This window comes from Loxodonta africana, chromosome 1, assembly GCF_030014295.1.
Source record: "Loxodonta africana isolate mLoxAfr1 chromosome 1, mLoxAfr1.hap2, whole genome shotgun sequence".
Taxonomy (NCBI): Eukaryota; Metazoa; Chordata; class Mammalia; order Proboscidea; family Elephantidae; genus Loxodonta; species Loxodonta africana.
Genome location: NC_087342.1, coordinates 54,112,878 through 54,136,635, shown reverse-complemented (window position 1 = coordinate 54,136,635; position 23,758 = coordinate 54,112,878). Strand labels below are relative to the sequence as shown.

Here is a 23,758-nt window from a genome sequence, read left to right as displayed (position 1 = left end):
GGACACCCACGACACCACACTGGTGGGATCCCTGGGGCTTTTTTTGGCCTTGTTTTGCTTTGTTCTGTTTTCTTTTTCTTTTCGCAGCTTGGTAGCCCCTTCTAGCTGGGCTGCACTGCATGGCTTAGGAGCCGCTCCCTCAATCTGCGCAGCCGTGCAGGTGGGATCCTGGGGGCATTTTTTTTTTTTTTCCTCTCTCTCTTTTTCCCTTTCTGTCTTTCCTTATTTCTCAGTTCTCGTCTCTACACTTACCTTCTTTTCCTGTCTCCTGAATACCCAGTGATATGTGACACCTATACCCTCTCTAACCAAAAACCAAACCCAGTGCCGTCAAGTCGATTCCGACTCATAGCCTCTAAAAAAAAAAAAAAAAAAAATTCTAGCCAGGCTAAAATGTGCAACCTGGCAGACACTTCCCCAGTCTTACCAGCCCCACTGGTGGGACTCCGGGACTCCTTTTCTTTTCCAAATTTTTATCCAGTTATTTTTTTCTTTCTTTCTTTTTCCCTTTTCCTTTTCTTCATTTCTTGGTTTCTTTTCTCTCCACTCCAACGGCAAGCTCCCTTAGCACTTTTTTTTTCTTTCTTTGCTTGTTTTTAGCTTCTGTTTCTCTCTCCTCTCTCTCCTTTCCCATGCCCCATTATCTCCATACATCACAACATCACACTCCTGAACAGCACAGGCACGGCCTACTGGAACCTGCTCAGCACTGATTCCTTGCCCACCCTTGTTCACCCTAGTATGTGCCACAAACAACCCATCCCAGCCCCTCCGCTTCAGCTGGACCTGCCCTGCTGCAACACAGCTGATTGACTGGCCCTGCCCATTGGACAAGGAGATGAAAAGTATTGTGACTACAGATGAGCAAACAACAAAGAATGCAGAGCCCATCTGCTCAGATATGACCAAATAAAACGAAAAAGCAGGACGAAACAGATCTACAATCAAGAAATGAAGAAAATAACGATTGGATGTCCCAAAGACAGCAGACAATACCAAAACATTAAAAACAGGACAGGATGGTTCAGGTAGGCATACAAACAAAACACCAGATGACTGTCCAGTAGAAGAAAAGGCACTAGAACTACCTGACATGGAATTCAAATCTCTAATATTCAGAGCAATCCAAGAGTTAAAGCAAAAAGCAGACAAAAATGAGGAAAAAATAGACAAATTTATGGAAAAGGCAGACAAACTCATGGAAAATACAACAAAAAATGGAACAATTCAGGAAAGTAATCAGGAACAAAATGTCAAAATAAACTCAACTAGAAATTACACAAAAACAACAATTAGAAATCCACAAGATAATAAGATTTCAGAAATGGAGAGTGTCATAGAAGGGCTGAGGAGCAGGTTTGAAACAATGGAAGATGGAATCAGCGAAACTGAAGACAAACTCCTGGATACAACTCTGTTTGAGGAAAAATCAGAAAAAAGAACGAAGAAAAATGAAGAAACCCTGAGAATTATAGGGATACAATCAAAAGTAAACATTTGCGAGTGATGAGAGTTCCAGCACAAGGAGAGAAAACGGAAAACACAGAGAAGATCAGTGAAGAATTGCTGACAGAAAACCTCCCTAAGATCATGAATGATGAAAAGGTGACCATCCAAGAAAGTGAACAAACCCCATACAGGATAGATCCCAAAAGAAAAACACCAAGGCATATCACAATCACACTCGCTGAAACCAAAGAAAAAAAATCCTTCGAGCAGCTCAGGAAAAACAAAAAGTCACATACAGAGGAGAAACAATAAGGCTAAGCTCTGATTATTCAGCAAATACCATGCAGGCAATAAGGCAATGGGATGATATATATAAAACCTTGAAAGAAAAAAAACTGCCAACCAAGAATAATATATCCTGTAAAACTCTCATTCAAGTGTGATGGTGAAATTAGGACATTTCCAGATAAACAGAAATTAAAGTAATATGTAAAAACCAAAACAAACCTATAAGAATTATTAAAGGGAGTCCTTCAGTCTGAGAACAAACAACATTAGACCACAGCCTGAATCTAGGAGCCAAGATTGTATCAGCCGGATACCAACCTAGGAAATGAACTCTCAAGGACTATCCAAAACCAAAACAACTGCAACAGGGAACCAGAGAGGCTAATCTGTAATTGACAATGTCAGAACAATAAAAAAGGGAATAAATGGTATAGGTTTAAAACTTTCTAATGGAGAGGAAGGCAAGGTGATACCAAGTAATAATAGACTGGTTCAAACCTAGGAAGGTAAGGGTAAGTTTCAAGGTAACCACAATGAAAGTTAACAAACCCACTCATCAAGATAAAGAAGAAAAACATAAAATCTCAATAAAAACAAAATCTACAAAAACAAAGAAATCCACAAACAAAAGAAACTCAGCACAGGAGAGTAAGAGAAAAAAGAAAATGTTAGAACAACAACAACAACAAAAAGGCACTACAAAATGACAGCAATAAACTCACACCTATCAATAATTACGCTAAATGTAAATGGCCTAAATGCATCCATAAAGAGACACAGTGACAAAATAGATGAAAAAACAAGATCCATCAATATGCTGTCCACAAGAGACACACCTTAAAAACGAAGATGTAAATTTATTAAAAATCAAAGGATGGGGAAGAAAAAAATCAAGCAAATAACTACCAAAAAAGAGCAGGACTGGCAATATTAATCTCAGATAAGATAGGCTCTAAAAATTCACCATAAAAAACAAAGAAAGATACTATATAATGATTAAAGGGACAATCCATCATGAAGACTTAACAATAATAAACATCTACGCACCCAATGACATGGCTTGAAAATACACAAAACAAACACAGCACAGAAAAATTGACAGTTCCACAGTAATAGTAGGAGACTTCAACACACCACTCTCAGTAAAGGACAGAACATCTAGAAAGAAAGTCAACAAAGATACAGACAAGCTAAAGAGCACAATCAACCAACTTGACCTCACAGACATATACAGAACCCTCCAGCAACGGCTGCAAAGTACACATTCTTTTCCAACATACATGGAACGCTCTCCAGAACAGACCACATTTTAGGCCGCAGAGCAACCCTCAACAAAATCGAAAACACTGAGATAATACAAAGTATCTTCTCTGACCACAATGCCAAAAAAGTAGAAATTAACAACAGAAGAGTAAGGAAAAAAATCAATTACATGGAAACTGAATAACACCCTGCTTATAAACCACTGGGTAATAGAAGAAATCAAAGATGGAATCGAAAAGTTCCTAGAATCAAATGAGAATGAAAACATATCATACCAAAACCTCTGGGACAAAGCAAAGGCCGTCCTCAGAGGTCAATTTATAGCACTAGATGCATGCATCAACAAAGAAGACAAAATCAAAACATTAGTTACACAACCTGAACAAATAGAAGAAAACAGCAAAAGAAGTCCATGGCCACCAGAAGAAAGGAAAAAATAAAGATCAGAGCAGTAATAAATGAAATAGAGAATAGAAAAAAAGAGAGGATCAACAAAACCAAAAGTTGGTTCTTTGAAAGGATCAACGAAATCAACAAACCACTGGCCAAACTGACAAAAGAAAAACAGGAGAGAATGCAAATAACCCAGATAAGAAATGAGATGAGGGACATTACAACAGACCCAACTGAAATAAAAAGGGTCATAACAGTGTTATGAAAAACTATACTCCAACAGATTTGAAAACCCAGAGGAAATGGACAAATTTCTAGAGATATACTACCTACCCAAATGAACACAAAATAACATTGAAAATCTGAACAGACTCATAGCAAGAAAAGAGATTGAAAAGGTAGTAAGAAAACTCCCAACCAAAAAAAGCCCTGGCCCAGATGACTTCACTGGAGAATTCTACCGGACATTCAGAGAAGAGCTTACACCAGTACTACTCAAAGTATGTCAGAACATAGAAAAGGAAGTGATACTTCCAAATTCATTCTATGAAGCCAGCATAAGCCTGATATTAAAACCAGGCAAAGACACCACAAAAAAAGAAAATTACAGACCACCATCTCTCATGAATATAGATGCAAAAATTCTCAACAAAATTCTAGCCAATAGAATTCAGCATCATATAAAAAAATAATACACCATGACCGAGTAGGATTCACACCAGGTTCAACATTAGAAAATGAATCAATGTAATCCACCACATAAATAAAAGCAAAGAATCACATGATCATCTCACTCGACCAAGAAAAGGCATCTGAGAAAGCACAACATCCATTCTTGATAAAAACTCTCAATAGGTACAGAAGGGAAATTTCTCAACATAATAAGAGGCATCTAAGCAAAACCAACAGCCAACATCATTCTCAATGGAGAGAGGGTGAAAACAGTCCCCTTGAGAACAGGAACAAGACAGGGATGCCCTTTATCACCACTCCTATTTAACACTGTATTGGAAGTCTTTGCTAGACCAATAAGGCAAGAAACAGAAATAAAGGGCATCCAGATTGGTAATGAAGAAGTTAAACTCTCCGTATTTGCAAATGATACGATACTAAGGAAATCGAAAAGACTCCACAAGAAAACTACTGGAACTAATAGAAAGATTCAGGAGAATAGCAAGATACAAGATAAACATACAAATACCAGTTGGATTCCTATACACCAATAAAGAGAATGATGAAAAGGAAATCAGAAAAACAATACCATTTATAATAGCCCCTAAAAAAATAAAATAATTGGGAATAAATCCAACCAGGGATGTAAAAGACCTATACAAAGAAAACTACAAAGCACTACTGCAAGAAACCAAAAGAGATCTACATAAATGGAAATACATACTATGCTCACGGACAGGGAAATTCAACATTGTGAAAATGACAATTCTACCAAAGGCATTTACAAATACAATGCAACACCAATCCAAATACCAACAACATTCTTTAAAGAGATGGAAAAACTTATCATTAACTTTATATGGAAAGAGAACAGGCCCCAGATAAGTAAAGCACTACTGAAGAAGAAAAAAGTAGGAAGACTCGCACCACCTGACCTCAGAACTTACTATACAGCTACAGTAGTCAAAACAGCCTGGTACTGGTACAACAACAGATACATTGACCAATGGAACAGACTTGAGAACCCAGATATAAATCCATCCACCTGTGGTCACCTGATCTTCAACAAGGGCCCAAAGTCCATCAAATGGGGAAAAGACAGTCTTTTTAACAAATGGTGTTGGCAAAACTGGATGTCCATCTGCAAAAAAGATAAAACAGTACCCATACCTCACACCATACACAAAAACTAACTCAAAGACCTAAATATAAAGCCAAAAACTATGATGTTCATAGAATAACAAGTACGATCAATGCTAGAGACACTGCATTAACAGGATACAAATCACAACCAACAATACACAAGCTCCAGAAGATAAGCTAGATAACCAGGATCTTCTAAAAATTAAACACTAATGCTCATCAAAAGACTTCACCAGAAAAGTATAAAGAGAACCTACAGACTGGGAAAAAATTTTTCACTATTACAAATCAGACAAAGGTCTAATCTCTAAAATCTATAAGAAAATACAACACCTCTACAACGAAAAAGACGAATAAACCAATTAAAAATTGGAAAAAGGATATGAACAGACACTTCACCAAAGAAGACATTCAAGCAGCAAACAGACACATGAGGAAATGCTCATGATCTCCAGCCATCGGAGAAATGCAAATCAAAATCACAATGAGCTACTATCTCACCCCAGCACTGATGGCACAAATCAATAAAACAGAAAATAACAAATTTTGGAGAGGCTGCGGGGAGATCAGAACTCTTACGCACTGCTGGTGGGAATGCCAAATAATACAACCATTTGGGAAAATGATATGGTACTTCCTTAGAAAGCTAGAAATAGAAATACCATATGATCCAGCAATCCCACTCCTAGGAATACATCCTAGAGAAATAAAAGTCATCACATGAAAAGATATATGTACACCCATGTTCACCGAAGCATTATTCACGATAGCAAAAAGATGGAAACAACCTACATGCGCCCATCAACAGATGAATATACAAACTGTGGTACATACACACAATGGAGTATTGCACAATGCTACACAATGATGAATCTGTGAAGTATAACGTGGATACATCTGAAGGACATTATGCTCAGTGGAATATGTCAACCACAAAAGGACAAACATTGTATGAGACTACTGTAAAAACTCATGAAAAGGTTTACATACAAAAAGAAACAATCTTTGATGGTTAAGAGAGTGGGGAGGGGTGGGGATGGAAAAACACTTAATAGACAGTAGATAAGGAGTAACTATCGTGAAGGGTAAGACAGTACACAATACTTGGGAAGCCAGCACAGCCTATACAAGGCAGGGCCATGGTAGCTCCATGGACACATCCAAACTCCCTGAGGGACCGAACTGCTGGGCTGAGGGCTGTGGGATCATAGTCTCAGGAAACATCTAGCTCAGCTGGCGTAACAGAATTTAAAAAGAAAATGTTCTACATTCTACTTTGGTGAGTAGTGTCTGGGGTCTTAAAACCCTGTGAACGGCCGTCTAGGACACTCCACTGGTCTCAACCCTTCCACAGCAAGGAAGAACGAAGAAAACTAAAGACACAAGGGAAAGATTAGTCCAAAGGACTAATGGACCACATCTACCACGGCCTCCACCAGGCTGATTCCAGTACAACGAGATGGTGCCCAGCTAACACCACTGACTGCTCTGACAGGGATCACAGTAGACGGTCCTGGGCACAGCTGGAGAAAAATGTAAGACAAAATGTTAACTGAAAAAGAAAGACCAGACTTCCTGGCCTGACAAACACTGTAGAAACCCTGAGAGTATGAACCCCAGACACGCTTTCAGCTCAGTAATGAGGCCATTCCTGAGGTTCACCCTTCAGCCAAAGACTGAACAGACCCATGGAACAAAGTAAGACTAAAGGGTCGCACCAGCCCTGTGGCTGGGGACTGGAAAGTAGGAGGGAACAGGAAAGCTGGTAACAGAGAACCCAGAGTTGAGAAGGGAGAGTGCTGACATGTCTTGGGGTTGCTAACCAACGTCGTACACGTTGTACTGTTTGATGAGAAATTAGTTTGTCCTGTAACCTTCATCTAAAGTTCAATTAAAAAAAAAAAAAGATAACGCTGAGTAAAAAAAGCTGCAGAAGACAATAACATAACTCATTTTTTAAAGCTCAAAATCAGGCAAAACAAAGAAGTATATTATTTGAAGATAAACACTTATATAATTATTTTTTTAAGCAATGCAATGAAGAACGCAAAATCAAGGGCAATACCTCGGTGGAGGAGGTACTGGGATGAAATAGAGGCCAGCATTTGGGTAGATAAAACAGTATCGGAAATGTTCTAGCTCTTGAATTGGGTGTTGCAATCAAAGATTATCACGTAATTCTTATGCTTCATAATCTGTTATATATATTAATAATATGTCAAATATTATATAATAAAAATGTTAAACATTAAAATTAAAGCTTATTCAAGAGAGTCTGCAAAAGTTCTCATTAACTGATCTATTTATTTCTGCCCAGTTTATACGATACCTGTGACAGTGATGATTAATTTTATTTACATCTCCCTCAATAATGTCAGAAACAGTGTCAAACACAATGCATGTTAAGACAATGACGTTAAAGAAAATTCTGCAAATGCTACATGCTGTATTTATCCCTGAATTGATTAAAATCAAAATAAATCAAATTAAAGTTATCTGATTGTAATTCATAAGCAGAGAGAAAGAATATGAAAATTAACATAATTTAATGCACTTCTTTATGCTATTGGTCTGATGGGAAAAGTCAATTTTTATGCCTCTATGTTTTTTTTTTTATGTTAACACCTATAGGGTCGCTATGAGTCGGAAGCGGCTCGACAGCATTGGTTTATTTTTTTTATATTAACGCTAAACAGATTAACTGTTCCTTAAAATGTCAGAAAACAGGAAAGATGTCTTTTTTAATCCATCAATGAGCAGTATTTTTTTTTAAAGAGCCTGCCATTATGCTAGATGTTTCTGAAAATAAATTAGTTACTTGTCCTAATAATTAAAAAAAAAAAAAAGAAACAGGACAGAGGGAGTAGAAAGAACCTAAAATAAGTTAAGGACCACAGAATCTCAGTGTAGACAAAGTCTTTGAACCTTTAGCACAATAGAAAAAAAGCCAGGTTTGGTCAAATTTTCACGGGGGAAAAACCAAAAGCAGGTCAGGCAAAAAAGTGAAAGAGTAATCTCTCATATATGACTCATGGTAACCAATAAAAACAACAAATGACTCTGTATCTTGAAAGGAAGTATACTCCTGGAAGGAAGAAATGAATTTCTTTTAATAAAACACACAACTCAGCAAGAAAAGATGTGAGAAATCGCAACACCTCTATTAGTCAAAGATTTTATCTCATGTTTTAGAAAGGAACTGATATTATTCCTTACCGTATTTGAGAAGGGAACTACTTTCTTTTTAATTTGCCCAGAATTTGGGTGTAAAAATGAAAAGCAAGTAGTAATTCTGAGCAGTAACTGCACAGAAGAATGCTTACTTGGTATTCATCCTCAGTCTTCAATAAGTGCAGCCTGCCAAATGTAGCCCACTCAATTATTCTCAACCTCATTATCCAATTTCTTTTTCTAGAACCTTTGTTTCATTTCCTCTTTCGTATCAGGCATTTAATTCACTGTTCTTTAAACTCTTTTCCATAGAGGTAAGAAAGAAGGAAAAGGAAGACAAACACAATTTTATTTTGCTACCTGAAGCAGCTCTAAACCATTACTAGTTCTGAAAAAGGCTGACGATGACAAATGAAGTTTACAAAGTCAGGCCTCCTAGAGCCTGAGTGTCTGAGATGCTTTATGCCTACAGCAACCTGGGGTAGGGATCTTCAGACAACCTTCCAAAGGGAAACATGTCTGCGGAAACTCCTCTACTCTCTCTCTCTCATTTTCTCCTTCTCTCTCAACTTTGCTTTTCTACAAGAGTATCATTAAAGGGTCACGTGTAAAATAGATCTTGCAGAGTTCTCATGGGCGGGGGGAAGGAAGACACTTTAGAGGAGCTGTATACCACAGCATAGCTATTTAGACCAACCCCAAAGGACCCTGGAGTCTTCACAGGCAGGTCCAGGGAATGAAGAACATGGATAGCAAGAAATCAGTTCCTTTCATAAAAAGATATGTATATATACCTTCGGAAACCCTGGCGGCACAGTGGTTAAGTGCTGCAGCTACTAACCAAAAGGTCGGCAGTTCGAATCCACCAGGTGCTCCTTGGATATACTATGGGGCAGTTCTACTCTGTCCTATAGGGTCAGTATGAGTTGGAATCGACTCGACGGCCACAGGTCTTTGGTATGTATACCTTTCAATCAGAATCCTACTTGGTTCAATTACTCTGCCAAAACTTTGCACTGTAATTAGAAGATGTAACATTGAAAAAGAAATGATAAAGATAAATGCCATAAAGAAAACTTTAACTATTTTCTCACAGAATTAAAAGGAAAATTAATTTTACTCGTTAACACAAAGTGTTAGAACACTATCAGACTCGCTATCTTTCCTGCCCTTATGTGCTGTTATACATCTAATGCTTTTTTTATATCACCTGGAAAAATAATCAATATGCTTTCTATGATGAAAACCATTCTTTTCCTTTAAAGTATTTATTTTTAATACAAACACATCCATTTTAGCCAGTGAAACAGCATAAAGACATGAGAAAAAGGTAACTATCTCAACCTCATCCTTCTCCTAGCACTGCAAACACATTTGTGTATAAATTCTTTCAAATTTTGTCCAAACCCATATAAATTTATACTTGTATGTGTGGTGTGTGTGGCTTTGTTATTTAACAACAAAAAGGATATTTTATAAGCTATGCTGCAATTTCATTTTTGCCAATTAATAATAACTTGATACAGAATTAAGTTTTTTTTTTTGTAGCTGCATAATATTCCAAAATATGAACGTAGTATAATTTGTCCAACTTTTCTCCTACTGGTTGGTATTCAGGTTGTTTTAGTTGTTTTCAGGTTTTTGTCACTGCAAAAATACCGTACCACATACATACACATATGGACACACACACGTGAACCCAAACCCATTTGTCTTCTTTACATGGAGCTTTTATTGTTACCGGATGGTACTACAAACATGGCTCTTAAGAGAACTGCAGCAATCTTTCATACTCCTACTAGCAATATATAAATATGTGGGAAGCAATTTAAAAAATGTGATACATAGTTAAAACATTTCATAAAGCAAAGTCCACAACTGTTTAAATATCAATTCGTTTAAGGTGATTTTTAGTTTTGTGATATGGTGATACTGACTGGTTTAGTAACGCTCTAATTAATAACGTATGTGTATCAAGATTTCTGCAGGAATTAATTGGGATTGATTTTAGTTTACCTTTTTTTGAAACTTCTGCCCCATTCAGTTCTTTCTGTGCTTCTTCAATTTTGTCTAAGAAAAACAAAGGAAATTTTATAAATCATTTCACTATAGACAAATAAGAACATATTAAAGCAAATAGACTACTTATGTGCAGTGTTTGACACATAGCAAAAAATATTTTGAATGAATTATTTATGAAACAAATGTGTGTGAACTGTTAATGATATATATCCTTTTAAAATTATCTTTATAATCATTAGTCACAGGACTTCAAATATTTAAGGTTTCCATAATACAAATAATCAGTACATTTTAAATAGCCAAAAAACGTTTAGTTGACTGATGAAAGTATCTTAAAATAATACTTTCTTTATGAAGACATATCAAGTGCCCAGAAGGGATTCTCCTATAGAGTTAAAACAAATGGCTACTAGCTTGTAAACAACAAAACTAAGTGAAGTTCAAAGATGGCCTAAGAACTAAGACAACCACGACAGAAAGAAAACAAAGGATGCAAAACGAAAGGAAATGATGACCTGAGCAATAGCATGATAACAGTCTGTGAAGCATGAGGGCACAACACTGAATTAAAGAGCTACTATAACCCGGGTGATTGGAAGCCCTGACGGTATAGTGGTTAAGTCTACAGCTGCTAACCAAAAGGGTACAGGCAGTTCAAATACACCAGGTGCTCCTTGGAAGCTCTATGGGGCGGTTCTACTCTGTGCTATAGAGTCGCTATGAGTCGGAATCGACTCGACAGCAACAGGTTGCGTTTGGTTTTTGGTATACGGAAGTATTAACGCAGGACTGCCACACACGCACAGTGCTGAAATACGAAGGTGCAGCCCAGCAGCAACAACTAACAAGTGTTGAAAGTGCTGCTCAGGAGCCGATGGGGGAGGGGGGCAAGTGTGGACCCCAAGACTCCTGTTCTATAATCTTAGGATTTCAGCGCACCTGGATTTTATAAATATGCACGTTCTGCTTTGGTAAAATTTAACTAGAATCTTAAAAGGAAACACATAATTGATGACTAAGACAGCAACTAATTCCGAATTTAATACATTAATCTACGTGCTTATTATAATGGGAAAAGCTGCAAAATTCCCAGGGTACTATTTTGTATTGAACTGAATTAAAAAAAAAAATTTTTTTTTTTTGAACTGAATACAGTACGATAATTATATAACATTTTACGTATTCCACAAAAACAGAATTTGGATAGAAGTGTTTTCAATATACTGTCACTTCAGCCATAGAGAGGATCAGCCTTTGCATTGTGGCACATGCCATCAGCTGCAGCAACTGTCTGCAATGCTACATCTACCATTACAGGCCATGGAAAATGGGACCTCCAACACGACATCCTGTGCCAAATCAATAAAAGGCACGTCAGGGCCCTCAGGCTCTGGTCTATCTGCCTACTTCCCCATCAGCTGTGCCATCAAAGCTAGAAATTCAGAGAACTATCAATTTGCCGATCAAACGTCCTTCAGTGGCATATTGATCCAGACGACCTGCCAAACCAAGCAGAGTGGGAGCCGCGGCACAAAGGAAACAACCTAGTTTGAAATCTTAGACACCACGTCTCAGCAACTGCCAAGGATAGCTAATGTTAGGCCTGGCAAATGCAGCCCCCACAGAAATGTTCTATTTGCTGCCTGTTAACCATCAGATGCGAAATAAGATGTGGGAGAAGCAGCGGCAACCTTTGGAAGTAATGCAATTTTCTTCTTTGCAAACTGTAGTTATTTCTCAGGAAATGATGAATGAAATTGAAAATAGTCCTGAACAATAAAATGGTAATGCAGCCACCAGACCCTGCCGTCAGCAGTAATTTTACTTCAAAGAGACAAATATCAAATACTGAATACAATCTATATTAATATAAATAACAAAAGGCCAAGGGTCACTTTTTTTGTAGAATACACAAAGGACTGCAGATATTTAAACTGTAAATAAATCATGTAATTTAAGTATAAAGTCCTTGTGAAACATAAAAAAAGCTTTATTATTATCAAAGCACTATTTTTTCTATGCCAGCAGTTTGTCCAAACTTAAGAATCATAAATAATATATATGCATATGTAATATATATATTCACAGTGTTAATGACTGCTTTAGGGAGTTTACCCACACACATAATTTGGCATTAGATAATAAAAAACACGCTTTTTTATTAATAGAATCAATTGTGGCTCAAAGCAACAAAAAACTTTGTAACAATATACTGAACGAATACTTATCAAAGAACAGGTGCTACTTAGTGCACTGTGACTGGCCACCTTCTGTGTGCACTTTAACATAACAAATACTTATAAATATCACTTCAGTCTAATATTTACTCACAAAATAATAGTTTTTGTTTTTAAAACTTTTCATTAAGTTACCTTTTTCTCTTGATGATAACAGTTTATAGATCTAAACTACTGATTTAGAACATCTATGACGGTATAGGCATCTACTTAAATGCTTTCACTCAGCACTCCAGTTCACAGGTAAATACAATCATCAATTAGAGAGCCTGTAACAACCATTATTAAAAGCTTCTGCTTCAGTCAATTTTGATAAAAATTTCTGTTCATATTTAATCTGTGTTTTAGAATTCTCCCGGTAAAATATGAACTGCTTTTAATTAAAGAGACTCTCCAAAATCACAAAAAGTAGTCATTTATTATATGCTCTTAATTGGCTCAGGCAAGATGATTTGCTGATATTTAAGGCAATACTATTTTTTCACTATGACTCAGGAAAGAAATATATTTTTACATTGCAGCCTATCACACATGTCCATATATATTACGTACACACAAAATGCAGAAATAAACTTATCTACATTCTATTTTCCATCCCTTCCTTTGGCCCTTGGCCAACTACGATGGCTTCACCATCCACTGCTGGGTTGTAAAGCTGCAGCTTGAAACTCACAGGTATTAAGGAGCAGTTCCTTCTACCACACCTTTACAAAGGACAACCCTTCCCAGCAAGGGCATCTCTCATATTATAAAGCCTTCAAGGTGGGGTGGGTGGGATGAGGAATCAGAATCTCAGAATACCCGCCCTCCTCGTGCTCTCCCCTCACTGTCATGCGGAGCAACAATTTCACAAGGAACTACCTGCTCAGAAATAGCAGGTGTTCTGTCACTCTTGTTGAAAAGTAAAAATAGACACAAAATGGACGTACACAGCATGTCCGTCCCTCTAAAGAAACGAGTTCTTATTGTAATGAGTTCTTAGATGAGATAGTTCAATTTTTACTAACCATACTCACAGGACTTTCACCTGGAGAAGATCCCCAGCCACACATGAATGGACCCATGATCTTCCCTGAGATCCCAAGGGGCCAGGGGCAAAAGAGCAAGAGGCTAGGAGAGGGGATTCCAGCAGTACAAATTCTACTTTCGTTCTGTAACTGGTAAGAATTTACACCTTGTCAGGTTTTTCTTTCTTCTCCTGTAAGATGCAGAAACTGGCTGTGTGTTAATGATAAAGGCTAAGAACAAAAGATTTAGAGGAAAAGTGGAACATCACCAGTTCAGCACGCTTTGCTACAATCCTGGTCAAGCACTATATACCAAGCGTGTTGTCACAGTACACTTGAGGCCACTTCACAACAACTGTTTCTGGTATTTGGAAATAGTGCCTTTTGTGCGTGTGTGTGAAAATAAAACTCAGTCAAAATCCACCAGCAATGGAAAAAGTCATTTTTAACAATCCTGAATAATGCCTTACATACCTTAATAACATTGTACAAGAAAACAATGCAGAAATATTTTATTTTCATTCATCCATAATTATTATAAGTAAAATGCCCCTTTATTTGTGAAATGTAATCTGAAACCACTGAGCAAAAAAAAAATCCTAGAGCCCTTAAACAAGTTTTCTTGGAAGGACGATACATAATTAAAAACAAATCACTTAGAAAAATAAAGCGACTTCAAAATAAGGGTTCATAGTAAGTTCCTGCTTTCTTTGACCCATTTTTCACCAAGGGAGCAGGGCCCTCCCTTGCCATCTCAAATGTTTCAATGGCAGTCCTCATAAACCTTGGGATCCAGTGCACCACAGCCTTGGGAATCAACCCACTAAACTGTTAAAATTTGCTTCAGGAAATGCTGTGTGTTTTGATTATATTGAACGCATACCCTGTCAAGCACAATGAGAAGAATCAGAGGTACAAAGAAAACAGACTAGCTCTCCTGAAGGGGCTTAGAGTTGACAGCATGTTTTAAACACTCATTTTATTATCAGCTCGAAGGTAAATATAAATGCCCAATTCCTCTCCATACTTAACAATAAGTTCTCTGTGATTCAGCTACCCCCGTCACACACACACACACACACACACCCCTTTTCTCTTCAGCCTCAGCCACACATCAGTACAGGCCCTATCAGTCCCCCATGACTTCACAGCAGCTACTTTCTTTTCCCAGCCCAGCTCTTCTCTTTGTTGCCTCCTGGAGGAAACCTTTTTTTCCCAACATCCTCAGAGCCTACCACCCTCTTCTCTGAACCACCACCAAACCTTGTATGTAGGCCCTGCTTCTCACAGCTACACATCTCATGATCAATAATAATGACAATAAGAGGGGCCTGAGTGATGTGCTGATACTATACATTTAAATGTTGGCACTAACCTGGCAGGTGACACAGAGAATCACTGGTATGTTCTGAAAATGAGGAAAACAAAAACACCTACACACAAATTGAAAGTTGGTATTCGGTGATCTCACTTAAGAATCTAGCTTTGTATCATCCGTAACATTATAGATTAGCCCAACATTTGGGGAACTGTATCAGTACACTGAAAGCATTTGAAACTGGAATCCACTGTTACTTTGTTCAATCTGTAAAAGATCTAAATTATTCTCACCTAAATTCTATCAGCTCACCTTTCTCTATTGCTGATGTGATGGGCATCATACGTGTAGCTTTTGCTCTAACATCCAGATACTCTCCCCACTGACTTAGCTCTAAAAACACACACTGGAAACTCATGCAGTAAAATTTATGAAATAGATCCTAATGGACTGCAAAAGGCACCTCTATTTACTGAAAGAGATACCATCTGATTGAAAAAAATCACCATATGTGACTGTACTATTTATACTACTGAATAAAGCGTAACTCCCACGTCCCCTCATTATACAGCAGTACAAATGCCCTTACTCTTACTGTTAACTGCTAGAGTAGACACACATACAAAGGAGCCCCGTTGGTGCAGTGGTTAAGCACTTGGCTACTAACCAAAGGGTTGGCAGCTCAAACCCCCCGGCCTCTCCGCAAGAGAAAAGACCTGGCAATCTGTTCCTGTAAAGTTTACAGGCTAGGAAACCCTATGGGGCAGTTCTACTCTTTCATATAGGGTCGCTATGAGTTGGAAGCAACTTGACAGCACGCAACAACAACATACACATACACTCACAGGCCTGTAAATAGGCCAAAATGTCAATGGTTATCTATGGACAGTACATTAACAGGTAGCTTTCATTTTATCGTTTATATGTTCTTCAACGGAAACCCTGGTTGGCAGTTCGAATATGCCAGGCACTCCTTGGAAACTCTATCGGACAGTTCTACTCTGTCTTATAGGGTCGCTATGAGTCGCAATCAACTCGACAGCAGTGGGTTTGGTTTTTGGTTTTTATGTTCTTCAATCATTAAATTATCTACTATGAATGAATATTTTAATATCAAAAAGAAATATTTAAACTTAATAAAAACAGTAAACCATAAAATGTGCTAAAACTACATTTTAAAACACATTGGCTATAGATTCTCAATTTCCAATTTTCAGACCACGTGAAAGACTACAGGATAATTTCTAAGACGTGACAACATCAATACACTTGGTTCACTGAGTGCAGAACATATTTATGACATCCTGTGTGTCAGTACTAAGGATACCTGAAGATGAGCAATCCCATGGACAGGAACTTAAAGAAGTAAACAAGCAATTCCTATACCATGTGGTAAGTGCCTGGTTATCCAAAGGCGCTAAGGGAACACAAAAGGGGGAAATGCAGTCATCACAGACACAGGCAGAATGGTCTTGAAATGCCATTGTGAAAGCAATACTACAGGGACTGGATACGAAGAGAAAAAGAAGAGCAATCCAGCCATGGAGGGTAGGGAACGGAAGGGTGTTCAGGTAGGGAAACGCGAGCAGGTCAGAAAGGCACAGAGGCAGGAAACTGTCAGGAACTCAAAGCAGTTTGGAAACAAATGTGGAGAGGCAGGTTTAGACGTCCAGGATTTAACAGTAGTTAAAACCATACCGTGGAGTTGATGGAAGAAAAATATAATTTCTCTGTGAAGCAATCTGGTCATGGGTATCAAGATCTTTGAAAACCACCTCTATCCCTTGATGTAGTAATTCAACTTCTGGAAATCTACATTGAAACTATGAAAGGGGTAAAACAAATGGTAGTCATCATAATGCTTTTCACTGCAGAAAAAATCCTACATAATCAACTGCACCTGGAACACAGTAAGTGTTCAATGGTTACATAAACTATGGTACCCCCATATGACAGAATATTATAGAATCATCATGTCATACTTTTCTAGATGGACCTACTGATTCAGGAGTGACAGGAACGGTGCCCCACTGCATAAGTGTTGAAAGGTTTGACAAGCGTTCACTTACTCTCTGGTTGAGAATCATTGGTGGAATGGGAGGTATCTCAAACTTTTAAGGAGTTCCTCTGAAAATAAACTCATCAAAGAGGTAAAAAATGAACAGCTAAAAAAAATTAGAACCAGAATGAACCCTGGCCACCGAAGTCAAGAGATGGCATTTCACTGTCAAATCAATAAAGACACAATCAGTAAGAGCTGGAGGAGCTTCCACTGGATTGAGCAATTAAGCAGTCACGGTGATGCTCACAAAGGGCATGCAATGGAACCGGGAGGCCAGAGGCAGCAGGCTGAGAAGTGGTGGAAGAAGAATCAGGAGACAGTAGACCAGAAGTGTCATCCAACATGGTGGGCAGGAAAGGAGAGAGTGAACTGGGGGCCAGAGAGAAAGACAGGATCAAGGGAAGGTTGTTTTGTTTTATAAAGATGTTTACAGCCCAGAAGGAGGAACCAATAAAGAGAAGATGAAGGTACAGATAAGAGTGAGAGATACAGAGAGGGAAGATTCAGTAGAAAAATGGCAAGCAGATGAGCAGTACAGTTGGAGGGGTGGTTTTGAACAGGGAAAGACCCAGGGCTGTCCTCTGGGGCCAGAGGAAAGGAAAAGAGGTAGGTGTGCTAAGTGAAAAGTCTGCTGAAGGGAAGGATGAGTTTGAGGGATTTCACATCCAGTTGCCTCAATTCTCTTGAGGTAATAGGCACGGCTACCTACAAAGAAAGAGAAGTTTAGTGCTGTGTAAGGGGTCTTAGAAGGAGCCCTGGTATCGTCATGGTTGAGCTCTTGGCTGCTAACCGTAAGGTCAGAGGTTTGAACCCACCGCAACTCCACAGGAGAAAGATGTGGCAATCTCCTTCTGTAAAGATTTCAGTCTTGGAAGCCCTGTAGGGAACTTCTACCCTGTCCTATAGGGTCACTATGAGTCGGAATCAACTCGATCGCAATGGGTAAGGGGTCTCAGAGGCTGGTGAAAGTTAGGAAAAGTTATTGATGGGAATGGAAGAGTCAACCGATCTTGAGGACAAGTTAAGGCACTGCTGAACAGCAACAAAGGCTCTGTGAATGCGGAAACCCACGAATTTCTGGTGGCTCCAATCTGCACAGCAGTGCTATTTATTCTAAAAAAGCTTGGCTACCTAAATGAAAAAGCATAGAAGGAAGTCTCGGTTTGGATTTCTCTAGAAGAACAAAGAATTCAGTGAGATGAAGATGCTAGAGGGTAGTAGTTCCTATGATAAACTAAATAAACATGATGAAGAGTGGTTCAGAAGGAACTGTGAAATAAGAATGTGATGCAGGCACCAAGGGCACAGGTTGAACAGGAGAGGAGCTGAATATCTGGGAATGCAAAAGATCTAGAGGGGGGCTGGAGGTTATGATGAATTTCCAATAAAGTGCACAAGGGTTTTAAAAAGATCTAGAGTGGCTACGGGTAAAGTAGGTTAGAGACAAAGCTTAAATGGACATGAACAAACGTCTTAACCTTGTAGGATAATGAGTCACAGAATAGCAAAGAAGATTATGAACAAATACATTTTAATAAAATTTAAAAGGTAAAATTGCTAATCTTGCTATACTTTCATAGCTAGATGTTCACAAACTGTTTATCCTTTTCAGAAAGCATATTTCAATTGCGATACTGAGAAAAACTTGGAATAGTTCAAAGAGGAAAACAGACATAAGCTCCAATATGCTTTTAGAATTATAGATCAACTAAGCACATTGTTTCTTCTATAAGAAAACCATCTTGATACCAAAACAGAACACAGAAATAATGAAATGTACACAGGCTACAATAAGCGCGTGATACTGAATCACCTAAGGCTTTTAAATTGGTTTTGGCCCTTAATAACACATCTAATTATACCTATCACCTGGCGTCACTGGGCAGCCAGTTACTCAGCTTTGATCACAGAGCTGAGAACTGTGTGAGGCCACTATGCATGCATTTATGAAGTGGGGATAAGAAGTTTTAATTAGACAGCTGACTTTTATGGTTGAGTACACATTTCCTAAAAGTAAAAAAAGCAAAGTAAACTCCTAATGTCTTCTTCCCAAAATCTCATGCTGTTTTGGAGCCCAAAGAAGTCCACCCAAGGCTCCAGGTTAACATGTCGAAGTGACTTAAGCCGAGGTTGACTCCTTCTGCACCTCTCTTCAGTTCCCCAGTTTGGTGGTCCTTTCTGTATACCCTCAAACAGAAGCTCTCCAACTTTGCTGCGTATCAGAGTCACATGGGGAATTTTAAAGTTCTTGAGCCCCAGGCTGCACCCCATACCGATTAAATTAGCATATTCAAAAGTTTCCCTGGTGAATTCAATGTGTGGTCAACCTTGAGAATCAATGTTCTCTAAATTACATGTATTAATCCAGTCAAGATTCAAAATTGTATAGAATGCTAGTAATGAAGAGGGGATAGTCTCGTCGCCAGCTCTAGGAAGAACATTTTATGAAGCAGTGGGGGCAGCAGCAGCACCACCATTCCTCCACCTTATCAAAGACCTGCTGATGTTAGCGGACACTCAGGAAGAGAAAGAAAGTTCAAGGTGCACTTCATGGCTACAGATGTCCACTTAAATTATACTTCTAAAATAGAAGGCCAAAGCATACATTCTTATAAAGTATTATACCAAGAATAAATCTAACGATTATTACTAATGTGAGCCCTAAACTACAAAATACATGTCCAGCTGAAAATTCAATGTCTGAAGAAACAAAAACCATTTAAACATATAATAAACTATCTATTATCAGAGTCTGACTACATTGGTTCCCCTTCCCGTTTGATGATTTCTGATGAAACAAATGGAAAGAGGTAGCCATGGTAACTATGGTGAGGAGAAAAAGGAATACAAAGACAGGGTTCTTATTCTGAGAGGTAATCCCAGAGTCCACTGAACTCAGGTTACTAACCCAGTAATGGATTCAACACGCATGGGAGCGTGCATGCGCACACGTGCGCGTACACACACAGAATTTGGAGCCAGGACCCAGGAAGGTGGATCTCAAAGACTGCAATAAATCACTGGCTATCTCCTCTGTCTTACCAGGCTGGATATCTGCTCTACCCCACTAAGCAAATAACACATTTATTTTTCCCTATAATAAAGTTTAAGAGGGCTTTCTTTAAAAAAAAAAAAAAAAAAAATTACAGGACTCAGATACAAGGTATTCCTATTACCTAGGGCAAAAATATAGAAACTAAGCAGAGTGAACTCTGGTTATCTACCTGTCTTCTGTGTGCCTGGTACTCTTCTTGGGAACAACCATCTCATCTCTCCCCTGGGCCCCATTCTCTACACATCCACCATCAGGAAATACCTGTGTGCTTAGAATATATCGGGAACTGTGCTAACTGCACAGTGGTTCTGGGTAAATCACAATCTGACTTTCAGATTCCTGGTTCTACTGAACAAGGCACCGTCTACTGGAGGAGGGGGCGGGGGACAGAGCATTCAGGCAACAGAGAGACAGTGGAGATACCAACCCGGTAATACAGAAACACAACAAATTCTGCCTGAGCTTTCATACTTTCTTACACTTCAAACTATAATTTAGAATTTTTTTTTTAGCCAACTCAATCCCTTATATACCGTCTTTCATATCCCTTTTCTAGGGGCAATGAGATAAACAGCAGGTATTAATCCTACAGGTAGTATTTACCACAACTATCCCATTAATTTGACATGCGTATACCTTTTAATCATCTTATTGCCTATACAATGTCGTCTTCGTTTGTAATCGTCTTCAGAATCAGCAGTTCTCCGTGGAATACAGCAGTAAGGCAAATATAGCCTCTCTTTACTCAAGATGGCGCTCCATCACCTGTCCTTATCTTGTGTCCTCATCTCCAATTACTACAGGTACAAATAAATGTACATTCTCCAAGAAGTGAAAGAAAAGAGAAAGGATGAAGATTAGAAATGTGAAGGAAGAAGGAAAGATATGGTGGCAATGGCTGTCCAAGTCCCTTTTGGGTAAGAAGAGGATTATTTAGAGGCACAGGAGACTGGAAGGGGAAAAATACATTTCTTCTAGTACTTTAGCTGAATGCAATGCCAGTTTGGGGTAAATAAGATCTTGGTATTTCAGTTTTCTAATGCAGACCTAGGAGACAGCCAGGACTTACTACCTTCCCAGCTACTTGCTGTTCAATTTAGCACCACTGTGCCAGCCACTCTGTCCGTGGACACCTGAGCACTACTCAGCCCTCATCTCATAAGCTTGGCACGTTAGCTGCTGAATCACCTTCCTCACAGAAGCTCTCGTTTCCCCCATCACGTGCTACTGAAGGTAAGATGTACAGCTAACCTGTGGCTAGCAGGCCAAGGACTTTAGAGTGCTCTGCACAGGCTCCCAGGTAGCACTGAACACACTGCCCCTCTGGAAGAGTCTGACACTACCACTTACACAATGAAGTCTGCGTACCCTACAAATTAAATACCTCACGTGGCCTAGGCCAGAAACCAAACCAGATGTGACACGTTACTACTAAGGGCAAATGTGGTCTGAGCTCCAAAGAACAGATTTAAAACTGGACTTTTGTTAGATAATCCATTCATAATTGGGGCCTGACTACATGCGATTCTGGTTCACACTGGTTCAGGAAACTTGCTCAGGAAGAAAGGCATCTGTCGGGAAATCTCTGGGCTCCTGCTCCAGCACTGGTGTTGCGGTTTAAGCAATGGCCTCCTTGCTGACATGTGTCTCTTCAACAAGATCTCATCTGTATGGAAGGATTTAAACCCAAGACAGCTATGCTCACATCACAGAGGCTTTGAAACGCCTTTCTGTAAGACTTTAAGCAGTTGACTACATCCTAATGAAAAAATAAACAACTTTTTTTCCCTAAGATAAATTCAGCCCGTAAGATAAATTTAGCAGACACAATACATTTATTACCTATTGCATAGGAATGGACATTTCTCAAAGCTGTCTTTAATTTTATCTGATGATGCCTTAATTCTTTTCTTGTGAAGACCTTGTTTTTTTCTTGAGAACTTTATTTCAAAGAACATCCCGTATTTCCAAAGCTACACACATGCATTTAGTGACTCCTACGCAACAATGCCATAAATTAGAGCTATGTTGGGCAAGGAAGCATGTTCAAATATAATCTAAAAGTATCTAAAATACATCTGGAATCTTCAAAGCTGCCCATTAAAACAATTTTTAAATGGAATATATTTATATATTTGAGCATTAAAAAAAAGTTTTTCAATGGTGAAAAACTCCATAGGACAAATAACACAGTTTTGGTGACCAATAATCTGCAAAGAATAAAAGAACTAAAAAGGATTATCTATAGATTAAAAGTACATAAAAGACATATCAACTTATAAAATATGTGGGGCTTACTTTTCCTGATTCTAACAAAATCCTTAAAAATTTATGACAATGAAAACAACTGGAAATTTAAAAACAAACAGGATATTTGATAGTATTAAGAAATTGTTTTCATTTGGTTTAATTAAGTATTGTGATTCTGTGAAAAATTATTTTCTTACCTTTCGGAGCTTACATTATGAAATACTTCTCAATGAAACGATATGGAAGTCTGTGTTAAAACTACATGGTGGGGGCAAGTGGTCAGAGATGTAAATGAAACCAGATTAGCTATGAGTTGTTAATTACTAAGCTGGATGTTGGGTAAATGGGGGTTTGTTACACGACTCTATTTGGCAACCATTTAAAAATTGTCCATAGTCAGAAGTTAAAACAAAAAGCCCAATCGGAAATTAAGAAAACTAAAAGATTACCAAAGTAAGTATCATAGATGTATTCTTCTAGTTCGAATAATAACCATAAACAAGAGATGCTATGTAACGGTGCTAGAGGAGTGAGCTCCAGCACACAGTAGGTATTCACAAAAGTCACCGCACCAAGAAATAATTTGAGCCCAGAAGAAATTAAATAATTTCAGGACTACCACTAGGAGTCAGGTTTGTACACACCAGAGCTGACAAGGCTAACATAAAGAATAGAAGATGCGATCTAACATATGATACCTAGGGTTCTTAATTCCTCTTAGTGGGGGTGAAGGAGGGACCAGCTGACCACCCCCTGTAAGAATTTGAAGATTGGAAAGCTACACAAGATACAATGTTAAAAAAAACAAAAGGCAAGAAAGCCAAACAAAAACACAAGGTGGAGAACAATGTCTATAATACACTTCCATTTGTGTCAAGATATGAAAACAGGCATTAGATACATGCATATATAAAAACACACACATATATATTATGCACGTGTATATACACATTAACTGCAATTTTCTAGAAGGGTACACAAGTCACTGCTGCCCGTGTTTGCAGTCACCCGAGAAAAGGGGACTGGATGAGAAAGACGTGTGTCATCACACTTCTTTTATTGTCATTTCTGTTTGAAGTATTTAACTTTAAGGCTTACTTTAGTTTTTGAATTTAAATAACATATGGTATAAGAAGAAAACAATATTCCCACTCTCCAATAACTACACTGTTAACATATTAGGTTCCAGGCTATTTTTCATGTTTGTGTATATATGTATGTAGCCCTGGTGGTGCAGCTGTTAAGCATTTGACTGCCAACCAAAAGGTCGGCAGTTCAAATCCACCAGGCACTCCTCGGAAACCCTACGGGGCAGTTCTACTCTTACAGCATTGCTATGAGTCGGAAGTGACTGAGTGGCAATAGGTTTCCATGGGTATATATACGAACACAGAGAAACCCTGGTGGTGTACTGGTTAAGAGCTACGG

At 38.4% G+C, this 23,758-nt stretch overlaps 1 protein-coding gene across 6 annotated transcripts in view; it reads right to left on the bottom strand.

Moving 5' to 3' along the window:
• The window catches only part of HIVEP1 (HIVEP zinc finger 1), a 179,780-nt gene that overhangs the window by 85,223 nt on the left and 70,799 nt on the right, over positions 1-23,758 (bottom strand). For 5 of the 6 annotated variants that reach the window (XM_064280710.1, XM_064280734.1, XM_064280715.1 and 2 more), the window contains one exon: positions 10,396-10,449. In XM_064280710.1, the coding sequence (XP_064136780.1) occupies positions 10,396-10,449 (54 nt within the window). Of the gene's footprint in view, positions 1-10,395; positions 10,450-16,661; positions 16,787-23,758 lie in introns of all 6 variants that reach the window. The other variant, XM_064280727.1, reaches the window with a different exon arrangement.